This window comes from Cyprinus carpio, chromosome A24, assembly GCF_018340385.1.
Source record: "Cyprinus carpio isolate SPL01 chromosome A24, ASM1834038v1, whole genome shotgun sequence".
Classification (NCBI taxonomy): domain Eukaryota; kingdom Metazoa; phylum Chordata; class Actinopteri; order Cypriniformes; family Cyprinidae; genus Cyprinus; species Cyprinus carpio.
The window spans coordinates 25,113,089-25,125,588 of NC_056595.1; the positions used below are offsets into that span (position 1 = coordinate 25,113,089).

General features: G+C 43.1%; 1 protein-coding gene across 1 annotated transcript in view; it reads right to left on the reverse strand.

Annotated features, from left to right (window-relative positions):
- ptprma (protein tyrosine phosphatase receptor type Ma) overlaps window positions 1-12,500 on the reverse strand; it is a 207,633-nt gene that overhangs the window by 4,367 nt on the left and 190,766 nt on the right. The window contains exons 26-33 of the mRNA XM_042714848.1: window positions 11,186-11,302; window positions 10,100-10,254; window positions 9,886-10,021; window positions 8,960-9,109; window positions 8,601-8,774; window positions 1,737-1,868; window positions 136-261; window positions 1-59 (exon numbers count right to left, since the gene is read on the reverse strand). The exon at window positions 1-59 is cut by the window's left edge and continues 105 nt beyond it. Of these exons, the coding sequence (XP_042570782.1) occupies window positions 1-59; window positions 136-261; window positions 1,737-1,868; window positions 8,601-8,774; window positions 8,960-9,109; window positions 9,886-10,021; window positions 10,100-10,254; window positions 11,186-11,302 (1,049 nt within the window). The remainder of the gene's footprint in view (window positions 60-135; window positions 262-1,736; window positions 1,869-8,600; window positions 8,775-8,959; window positions 9,110-9,885; window positions 10,022-10,099; window positions 10,255-11,185; window positions 11,303-12,500) is intronic.

Here is a 12,500-nt window from a genome sequence, read left to right on the forward strand (position 1 = left end):
CGGTACATCGGCCAGCCCAGGAACTGGAACTGCTGCACCATCCGGTACCCGTCCTGCGGCTGAGACACAAAACACACGTTCATGACACTGGAGCAGCTGACTCTGACTGAAGCGTGTTAGCGAGCGCTTACTCACCCGCGCCGCGTTATAGATGCGGAAGATCCTGCTGATGATGTCCTCCTCCAGATCCGCAGACACAAACTCCACCTGGATGGGTCCGTGCCGATGAACACCATTCTCCGGCCAGTACTGCGGACACAGCTGGACACAAAACACACCAGTAACACATCAGCATCACATTCACTGCCAGTTCCGTGGTTCCATGGCTGATCAGTTTCACCAGTTAAGTTTTTCTAGAATAGCATGGCTATACCAGAACACCAGCTAGATCAGCAATTAACCAGTATAAACCAACCTAGACCAGCAACTGACCAGTACAAACCAGCACAGGACATCTAACCTCATAATTAACAATTGTCTTTGATTGGTATAAAGGGTTAAGAAGTCAACATAAAAAACACAAAAATAAAATAACAATTCATCAAAAAAAACAAACAATTTCAACAACCAGCCAAACAGCAAATTACTTTTTTTAACTAACTGACCTCATTAATCTTTCACCTGAAACTAACTATCCATCACAGATTATTGGATAATGTTTACTAGTAGCCAAACAGCAAATTACTTTTTTTTTTTTTTTTCAAACTCAACACTTTAAGCATGCAACTTTTTAATTACTGATCTGAATACTATGTTAATTTCGACTATATCATGTGCATTTACAGGAATACATGCTACTATATTGTCTGATTTCTCAAGGGTGATGATTTATACCAGTGTTTCCCAAACTGGGGTTTGTCGTTTAGTGAAAAAATTAATAATTAAATAAATCATAATGTAAAATAAATATACAAACAAATCATTATTATTAATTAAATCATAAAATGTAAATAAATTGTTAAAATAAAAAGCAATTGAAATAAAACATTAAAAATGAATTCAATCATAAAATTGTATTATAATGAATTTAATCAAAAAAGTGAAAAAATAATTAATTATAAAAGAAAATAATCAAAACAAAAACGTATAATTAATTAATAAAAATGTTAAATTAAAATAATGTTAAAATAAAAACAATTAAAATAAAACATTTATTAACATGAATTTAATCATAAAAATGCATAATAAATTAAATCAAAAATGTAAAATAAAAATAGTTTTAAAATAAAAACAATAAAAACACACTAAATAAAATTGTAAAAATGAACAATAAAAATAAAATTATAAAAAAAAATCTAAATAATCATTTTAAAATAAAACAATTGAATTAAAACACTTCCTAATAATTAAATCATAAAATTGTCAAATAAAAATAAATGGAAAAACAATCAAAAATAACTTACTAATAATTAATTAAATCAAAAAATAAAAACAACAAAAATAATAAAAAAATTAAAAACAATCAAAATAAACACTGTTTATATTTTATTTGTTTACCTGCATGTCATGGAAATGAACTGATATCAGAAAACCATGAACATGTGAATGTCTTGTTAAATTATTGACTTTTAGCTCAAGCGTGTGTTCGACTGACAAAAACGTATTTCATGTCAGAGCAGTGCATGTGTGACAGACGCACGACTGCAGTGACGTGCATCTGCTGCTTGAGTCTGTGTCGTGTTGCATGTCGTTGATCCTGAAGGCTGAGTTCAGGTGTGTGTGTGTGTGTGTCTCACCTGCGCGGGATCCACGTCGTTCAGCATCACTATAGACGTGCAGTGATAGTCCAGCACCAGCCTCCAGAAGTCTTTGACGGTGTTGGGCAGAGGATGCTGGGTAACGATGAACGCAGACGGCTGTTTGTAGCTCTGTGAAGATGAAGATGAAGAGAGGAAAACATCTTATTTCCCATCTCACTGTCTGCTTGACTAATTGTGTGGAGAAGTTTAGCATTGAGCTTTGTGTTTTATTACCGCCGCCAGCGCTTCCATTTACTGTAATGAAAACAAATGTGCTGTCACGTGTTTTACAAACAAACCCATCCCAGTCAACCGTCGTACTGTTTTTTAGTTCATTCACTGTTATGGATCACTTTAAGCCATTTTCCTGACAATGAAATTAATCAATTCCATCTGTTTTTGAATTATTTTCAACAAGCACATAATCGTGTGTGCAGTGATTTACATCTATCAGAGACATCGTCGCCTCAAACGCAAAAAAAATGAGCGGTTATTATAGAAACGGATGTACTTAATTAAATCATAAAAATAAAAACAAAACACTTAGTAACAATTAAATCATAAAAATGTACAATAATGAATTAAAACAAAAGGCGGTCACTAGGTCAAGAACGGAAGGTAACGGTCACTAGAGGCAGGTAACGCTCACCAGGTTAAAAGCGGCAGGCAACATTCACTAGGTCAAGAGCGGCTGGCGACGGTCACTAGGTCAAGAGCGGCAGGTAACGGTCACTAGCGGCAGGTGACGGTCACTAGCGGCAGGTAATGCTCACCAGGTTAAAAGCGGCAGGTAACGTTCACTAGCGGCAGGTAATGTTCACTAGGTCAAGAACGGCAGGCGACGGTCACTAGGTCAAGAGAGGCAGGTAACGGTCACTAGCGGAGAGTAACAGTCACCAGGTTAAAAGCGGCAGGTAATGGTCAACTAGGTCAAGAGCGGCAGGCGACGGTCACTAGGTCAAGAGAGGCAGGTAACGGTCACTAGGTCAAGAGCGGCAGGTAACGGTCACTAGGTCAAGAGCGGCAGGTGACGGTCACTAGCGGCAGGTAATGCTCACCAGGTTAAAAGCGGCAGGTAACGTTCACTAGGTCAAGAGCGGCTGGCGACGGTCACTAGGTCAAGAGCGGCAGGTAACGGTCACTAGCGGCAGGTGACGGTCACTAGCGGCAGGTAACGCTCACCAGGTTAAAAGCGGCAGGTAACGTTCACTAGTGGCAGGTGACGGTCACTAGAGGCAGGTAACGCTCACCAGGTTAAAAGCGGCAGGTAACGGTCACTTGCGACAGGTAACGGTCACTAGCGGGCAGGTAACGTTCACTAGGTCAAGAGCGGCAGGCGACGGTCACCAGGTTAAGAGCGGCAGGTAACGGTCACTAGCGGCAGGTAACAGTCACTAGGTTGAGAGCGGCAGGTAATGGTCACTAGGTTAAGGGCGGCAGGTTAACTCTCACCAGGTTAAGAGCGGCAGGTAACTCTCACCAGGTTAAGAGCGGCAGGTAACGGTCACTAGGTTAAGAGCGGCAGGTAATGGTCACTAGGTTAAGGGCGGCAGGTAACGGTCACTAGCGGCAGGTGACGGTCACTAGAGGCAGGTAATGCTCACCAGGTAAGAGCGGCAGGTAACGGTCACTAGCGGCAGGTGACGGTCACTAGAGGCAGGTAACGCTCACCAGGTTAAAGCGGCAGGTAACGGTCACTTGCGACAGGTAACGGTCACTAGCGGCAGGTAACGTTCACTAGGTCAAGAGCGGCAGGCGACAGTCACTAGGTCAAGAGAGGCAGGTAACGTCACTAGCGGGAGGTACCAAGTCACTAGGTTTAAGAGCGGTCAGGTAATCGGTCACTAGGTTAAGAGCGCGGCAGGTAACAGTCACTAGGTTGAGAGCGGCAGGTAATGGTCACTAGGTTAAGGGCGGCAGGTAATGGTCACTAGGTTAAAAACGGTAGGTAACGGTCACTAGGTCAAGAGTGGCAGGTAACGGTCACTAGGTCAAGAGCGGCAGGTAACGGTCACTAGCGGCAGGTAACTCTCACCAGGTAACGGTCAGCGGCAGGTAACTCTCACCAGGTTAAGAGTGGCAGGTAACGGTCACTAGCGGCAGGTAACGCTCACCAGGTTAAGAGTGGCAGGTAACGGTCACTAGCGGCAGGTAACGTTCACTAGGTCAAGAGCGGCAGGCGACGGTCACTAGGTCAAAAGAGGCAGGTAACGTTCACTAGGTCAAGAGCGGCAGGCGACGGTCACTAGGTCAAAAGAGGCAGGTAACGGTCACTAGCAGCACGGTAACGCTCACCAGGTTAAGAGCGGCAGGTAACGGTCACTAGCGCGAGGTAACGGTCACTAGGTTAAGGCGGCAGGCGACGGTCACTAGGTTAAGAGCGGCAGGGAACGGTCATCAAGTTAAGCGCTGCGGTAACGGTCACTAGGTCAAGAGCGGCAGGCGAACGGTCACTAGGTGAAGAGCGGCAGGTAACGGTCATCAAGTTAAGGCTGAGGTAACGGTCACTAGGTCAAGAGCGGCAGGCGACGGTCACCAGGTTAAGAGCGGCAGGCGACGGTCATCAAGTTAAGCGCTGCGGTAACGGTCACTAGGTCAAGAGCGGCAGGCGACGGTCACTAGGTGAAGAGCGGCAGGCAATGGTCACAAGTTAAGCGCTGAGGTAACGTCACTAGGTCAAGAGCGGCAGGCGAGGTCACTAGGTTAAGAGCGGCAGGCGACGGTCACTAGGTTAAGAAGCGGCAGGCGAACTAGGTCAAGAGCGGGCAGGCGACGGTCACTAGGTCAGAGCGGCAGGCGACGGTCAACTAGGTTAAGATCTGAGGTGTGTGTGAGCTGTCGTACGTCCATGAGCGGCGGCGTTGATGTAGTTGCTGCTCTCCCCGTCGATGGTGATGAGGAAGGGCAGGCAGCGGTCAGGCGGTAGCACGTCCATACAGCGGTTCTTCTCATGGTTCCGCTGCAGCAGTGCAATGCTACAGTCCTCCACCCGTAACGTGGGCGTCACCATGTTTAACGTCTGTCAAAGGAAAAACACAACTGAAACTAATGCACAAACTTACCTAACTGTATTTCTGTTGATTCATTTTTAATACTGTTTTGTAGTATTACAGTGTTAATATAAAACGTAATGTCTTGTATTTTATTTTATTACTCAAATTATTTGCAGTTATCTAGTTTTTATTTTAATAAATATTGAATGAGACTGACTCTGAACTCCTCTTTGATCTGGCTGGAGTTGGTCTGCGGGTCCAAGCGGTTCATGTCGTAATACACTGAGCGAAGCTGATTGGCTGGGATCGTGGTGTCGCCACAAAGACACGCCTCCAATATGCATCATGGTAAACACATACTGCTCCTGAAAAATGTCAATGATAGATCAACACGATATCAATCACAGCTCACTGATATCATCTGAAGTGGTGATTGATTGACAGGATGAATTAACTGGCTGATCCACGTTAAGTTCGTTAATATGTCAGTTTTAAAATCTACACATTAAATTTTTTTTTACTTTAAATTTTTAGTGATTTTTTCATGTGCTTTTGTCATTTTTATAGTTTTGTGTTCTTTTTAAATATTACTATTTATGTTTTAGTTCAGTTTAGTTTTTTTAATTTATTTCCTATTAACAAAAACAATTGATAGTTAGTCCTGTTAGAAAATCTAATGTTTGTAAAGTATCAATTATTAAAGGTATCAAATTATTCAGAGCAGAAGGATCATGACTTCACTGACGGTGTTTTCAGTAAAGAGTCAGAATCTTTCTTTTCCTTGATGTCTCTGTCCTTTGTGTCCACATGCGGACCGGTCATCATTTCCATCATCTCTCGATCGCAGAACGGTGGTCTGACAGCTTGACGTAAATCATTCATGTTAAGTCATTTTAAATGTGCCTTGGGTCGTCGCTCCTCAGAAAAGCCTTGCTATGTGACGTCACAGTCACCGAAGCTGACGGTCAGATGAAGTCCTCAGGCTATACAATCATACATGAATGCTTGTTTCTTTCGTCTATATTGGAAATTTACTCAAGAGACGACGAAGACTTAGTCACAGTTCTAAAATATGTCTGACGTGGGCGGGACTGAAAGAGAGGCAGCGTTTGATTGGCAGGTGGATTGGTTACCTCTGGTCACCATGTTGACCCTGCGGGACGCAGTTCCCTGACGCAGTTGGTAAATGTCCACCACTCCTTCCCGCTCCGCCATGTCCCCAGCAAAATGATGTCGATGACGATGAAAAGCAGCCTGTGCGTCCCGCTCCAGCACTGAGGACCCGGAAAAACAGCTGTTTGACGTGTTTAACAAAACACACAGTGTTTTAGTGAAGATGAGACAGATTTTCACCTGCAGGTGGAAGACCATGGGGCATGGCTCTCTTGGCTTTGATCCTGCGGACGAAGCCCGCAGGTCGTGATAGGAACCCGCGGCCAGGTTAACGGGATCCCCTGATCTAGCGGCAGGTAACAGTCACTAGGTCCAGAGCGGCAGGGAACGGTCACTAGCGGCAGGTAACGGTCACTAGGTCCAGAGCGGCAGGTAACGGTCACTAGAGGCAGGTAACAGTCACTAGGGGCAGGTCCGCCAGGTTAAGAGCGGCAGGTAACGGTCACTAGCGGCAGGTAACGGTCACTAACAGTTCATAGGTACCAGAGCGGCAGGTAACGGTCACTAGCGGCAGGTAACGGTCACTAGGTCAAGAGCGGCAGGTAACGGTCACTAGCGGCAGGTAACTCTCACCAGGTTAAGAGTGGCAGGTAACGGTCACTAGAGGCAGGTAACAGTCACTAGGTCCAGAGCGGCAGGTAACGGTCACTAGCGGCAGGTAACAGTCACTAGGTCCAGAGCGGCAGGTAACGGTCACTAGCGGCAGGTAACGGTCACTAGGTCAAGAGCGGCAGGTAACGGTCACTAGCGGCAGGTAAGTCACTAGGGCCAGAGCGGCAGGTAACGGTCACTAGCGCAGGTAAACGGTCAGGTCCACGGCAGGGGTAACGGTCACTAGAGGGCAGGTAACAGCACTAGGTCCAGAGCGGCAGGTAACGGTCACTAGCGGCAGGTAACTCTCACCAGGTTAAGAGCGGCAGGTAACAGTCACTAGCGGCAGGTAACGCTCACCAGGTTAAGAGTGGCAGGTAACGGTCACTAGCGGCAGGTAACAGTCACTAGGTCCAGAGCGGCAGGTAACGGTCACTAGCGGCAGGTAACAGTCACTAGGTCCAGAGCGGCAGGTAACGGTCACTAGCGGCAGGTAACTCTCACCAGGTTAAGAGTGGCAGGTAACGCTCACCAGGTAAAGAGTGGCAGGTAACGGTCACTAGCGGCAGGTAACAGTCAGTCAGGTGGCAGGTAACGGTCACTAGCGTAACGCTCAAGGTTAAGAGTGGCAGGTAACGGTCCACTAGCGGCAGGTAACGTTCACTAGGTCAGGAGCGCAGGCGACGGTCACTAGGTCAAAAGAGGCAGGTAACGTTCACTAGGTCAAGAGCGGCAGGCGACGGTCACTAGGTCAAAAGAGGCAGGTAACGGTCACTAGGTCAAGAGCGGCAGGCGACAGTCACTAGGTCAAGAGAGGCAGGTAACGGTCACTAGCAGCACGGTAACGCTCACCAGGTTAAGAGCGGCAGGTAACGGTCACTAGCGCGAGGTAACGGTCACTAGCGGGAGGTAACGGTCACTAGGTCAAGAGCGGCAGGTAACGGTCACTAGGTTAAGAGCGGCAGGCGACGGTCATCAAGTTAAGCGCTGCGGTAACGGTCACTAGGTCAAGAGCGGCAGGCGACGGTCACTAGGTGAAGAGCGGCAGGCGACGGTCACTAGGTTAAGAGCGGCAGGTAACGGTCATCAAGTTAAGCGCTGAGGTAACGGTCACTAGGTTAAGAGCGGCAGGCGACGGTCATCAAGTTAAGCGCTGAGGTAACGGTCACTAGGTTAAGAGCGGCAGGCGACGGTCATCAAGTTAAGCGCTGAGGTAACGGTCACTAGGTTAAGAGCGGCAGGTAACGGTCATCAAGTTAAGCGCTGAGGTAACGGTCACTAGGTTAAGAGCGGCAGGCGACGGTCATCAAGTTAAGTGCTGAGGTAACGGTCACTAGGTCAAGAGTGGCAGGCGACGGTCACTAGGTTAAGAGCGGCAGGTAACGGTCATCAAGTTAAGCGCTTTTTGAGGTAACGGTCACTAGGTTAAGAGCGGCAGGGGAGGTCATCAGTCAAGTTAAGTGCTGAGGTAACGGTCACTAGGTCAAGAGCGGCAGGCGACGGTCATCAAGTTAAGCGCTGCGGTAACGGTCACTAGGTCAAGAGCGGCAGGCGACAGTCACTAGGTGAAGAGCGGCAGGCGACGGTCACTAGGTCAAGAGCGGCAGGTAACGGTCATCAAGTTAAGCGCTGAGGAGGTAACGGTCCACTAGGTTAAGAGCGGCAGGCGACGGTCATCAAGTTAAGCGCTGAGGTAACGGTCACTAGGTTAAGAGCGGCAGGCGACGGTCATCAAGTTAAGCGCTGAGGTAACGGTCACTAGGTTAAGAGCGGCAGGTAACGGTCATCAAGTTAAGCGCTGAGGGTAACGGTCACACTAGGTTAAGAGCGGCAGGTAAACGGTCATCAAGTTAAGCGCTGAGGTAACGGTCACTAGGTTAAGAGCGGCAGGCGACGGTCATCAAGTTAAGTGCTGAGGTAACGGTCACTAGGTCAAGAGTGGCAGGCGACGGTCACTAGGTCAAGAGCGGCAGGCAACGGTCACTAGGTCAAGAGTGGCAGGCGACGGTCACTAGGTCAAGAGTGGCAGGCGACGGTCACTAGGTCAAGAGCGGCAGGCGACGGTCACTAGGTTAAGATCTGAGGTGTGTGCGAGCTCTCGTACGTCCATGAGCGCGGCGTTGATGTAGTTGCTGCTCTCTCCGTCGATGGTGATGAGGAAGGGCAGGCAGCGGTCAGGTGGTAGCACGTCCATACAGCGGTTCTTCTCATGGTTCCGCGGCAGCAGTGCAATGCTACAGTCCTCCACCCGTAACGTGGGCGTCACCATGTTTAACGTCTGTCAAAGGAAAACACAACTGAAACTAATGCACAAACTTACCTCACTATATTTCTATTGATTTATTTTAATACTGCTTTGTAGTATTACAGTATTAATATAAAATGTAATGTGTTGTATTTTATTACTCAAATTATTTGCAGTTATCTAGATTTTTATTTTAATAAATATTGAATGAGACTGACTCTGAACTCCTCTTTGATCTGGCTGGAGTTGGTCTGCGGGTCCAAGCGGTTCATGTCGTAATACACTGAGCGAAGCTGATTGGCTGGGATCGTGGTGTCGCCACAAAGACACGCCTCCAATATGGCATCATGGATAAACACATACTGCTCCTGAAAAATGTCAATGATAGATCAATACATCGATATCAATCACAGCTCACTGATATCATCTGAAGTGGTGATTGATTGACAGGCTGATTAATTGGCTGATCCACGTTTAAGTTCGTTAATATGTCAGTTTTAAAATCTACACATTAAATTTTTTTTTACTTTAATTTTTAGTGATTTTTTCATGTGCTTTTGTCATTTTTACTAGTTTTTGTTCTTTTTAAATATTACTATTTATGTTTTAGTTCAGTTTTAGTTTTTATTTATTTCCTATTAACAAAACCAATTGATAGTTAGTCCTGTAAGAAAATCTAATGTTTGTAAATGTATCAATTATTAAAATGTATCAAATTATTCAGAGCAGAAGGATCATGACTTCACTGACGGTGTTTTCAGTAAATGTCAGAATCTTTCTCCTTGATGTCTCTGTCCTTTGTGTCCACATGCGGACCGGTCATCTTTCCATCATCTCTCGATCGCAGACGGTGGTCTGACAGCTTGACGTAAATCATTCATGAAGTGACATTTTAAATATGCCTTGGGTCGTGGCTCCTCAGAAAGCCTTGCTCTTGATGTGACGTCACAGTCCTTGACCGAAGCTGACGGTCAGATGAAGTCTCAGGCTATACAATCATACATGAATGCTTGTTTCTTTCGTCTATATTGGAAATTTATCTCAAGACGACGAAGACTTAGTCGAAGTTCTAAAATATGTCTGAGTGGGCGGGACTGAAGAGAGAGGCAGCGTTTGATTGGCTGCGGCTGATGTGATTGGTTACCTCTGTCTGCACCATGTTGACCCTGCGGGACCGCAGTTCCCTCACGCAGTTGTAAATGTCCACCACTCCTTCCCGCTCCGCCATGTCCAGCATGATGTCGATGACGATGAAGCAGCCGGTGCGTCCCGCTCCAGCACTGAGGACCGGAACAACAGCTGTTTGACGTGTTTAACAAAACACACAGTGTTTTAGTGAAGATGAGACAGATTTTCACCTGCAGTGGATGACCATGGGGCCGGCATTGGCTGGACTCTTGGCTTTGATCCTGCGGACGAAGCCCAGCAGCCCCGTGGCGTGATACGGGACGCCGTGATCCGGCCAGCCGGTGAAATGAAACTGCCGGATCTCCCTGATCTCATGAGCTCCTCGCTGGAGTCAACAAACACACAAACACACTGATACTGAGACCCACACCAAACACATACTACTGAGAACACACTCAAAACCTCTGAACACACACACACACAACACACACACAACACACACACACACACACACACACACACACACTGCAGGAGATATTCACATACTCATTTAAAAGACATGCAATCAGAATGCAGTGTGACCAAACAGCAAATAAAAAATACATACACAAAATAAAAAAAAATAAAAAAAGTCATTTTATTTATGCTATATTTAATAGCTATAGTTTGTTACATTTTTACATTTTCAGTTATTTATTATTTTATTATAACACACACACACAATAAAAAAAATCTAAAACAAATATACAACTCATATTTTAAAGGTAATTAATTAATACATTTTAAATAGAATTAATCTATTATTACTTATTAGATTATTTATATACATATCTTAAAAATAAAACTAATAACAAAAAGCAATTTTAACTATACAATTTAAACATATACATACACACATATATATATATATTATATAATATATATAGATATTGTATATATAAATATATATATTCAATTGTAATTAATGTATCATCATTTTAATAACATTTATTTATTATTTTATTATAATACACACAGACATAATAAAAAACCTACAAATATATACACCTTATATAGATCATTAAATATATTTAAAATGTAAATACAATTTAAATAATAATTAATTTATAATTACTTCTTATATACATATATTAAAAATAAAAATAATAACAAAAAGTAATTTTAATTAAACATATATATATATATATATATATATATATATATATATATTATATAAACTTATTAGTATAACTTATTAAAATATAACTTATTTATAATTATGTTTAATAATGTTTCAATTATTTATTATTATATATACAAATAAACTGATACTGAACCTTTTCCACAGCGAAGGTTCGAATGACGTATTCAGACAGCAGCTGAGTCTCGATGAGCGTCACCTTCATGTCCCTGTAGATCTCGGTGTCATCGGGCCAGTACTTACAGCACTTCACCTGTCAAACACACACACACACACACACACACACACACACACACACACACACACACACACACACACACACACACACACACACACACACACACATCAGTTTATCTAAACACGAGATATAAGCATCATCTCCAAACAGCAGATTCTGTACCGATGCTTTAACTCAAGAGCGTCTGCAGTCAGACTTCAAGTGTCCCGGCTACGAGACGCCTCTGCTGCAGATCATCCCAGACTAATTAACCAGGTTAACCCTCCATAACCAGAGCACACCTCCAGAGTCACACAGCGTCTCTAATCAGTCAAACCCGTTAATGAAATCAATCAGTCCCACCCAGAACATCGCTCTTCATTACTACACTGCTTTCGTCAGACACAAAAACTAACAAAATATTTCTTAATATCATTTTTAATTTCAAATATTACATTTTAAATTAAAACCAATATATTTTACATGTTATTTATTTAAATTATTTACATTTGGGTTCAATTAAATGGAAGAAATTGCTATTATTTTATATTATATTAGTATTATTTTAGTACTATTTAAATACTAGTATAGTTTTAATTAGCTATTATTCTTTATATTTTCAGCTTTCACTGTAATTTAAGCTTAATTTTTGTTCACAGTGTTATTTTAGTATTATTTATATGCTAGCCGTTTTTATTACAATTATTAATTGTTGATTTTATAATTTTATTTTTAGTTTTTATTGTAACTTTGTAATTTTTTTTCACTATTTAGGTTTAATTTATTTTTATTTCAGTTTGTTTTTATTTATTTTCAATTCATAATTTTAGTGCTTCAACTTACTTCAGCCAAATTATTATTATTTTTATATTTTTGTTTGTTTTATTTTGGTTCAGCTTATTTCAGTTAACATGAATGTTTTAACAGTTTTAGTTTAAATTAACACTAATAACACTGATCTGTAGATACTGGTATTAGCCACTGAATAACCTGTTAAACTCATGACAGAAACTCTAATGTCTATCTCTATCTGTCTCAGATATTCATTATTTCTGTGATGGAAACACACTTTTGTGTTCAGAAATCAAGGAAATATCAGTCCATCCGTTCGTCATCCGTTTATCAGCTGATTCTTTCCATCCGCTCTTCATTATTAGCGTGTTTTCTTTCTATGCGTGTATTAGACACTCTAATTAGCGGGATAATTGCGCTCTAATGGCTGAGCGTATTTCTC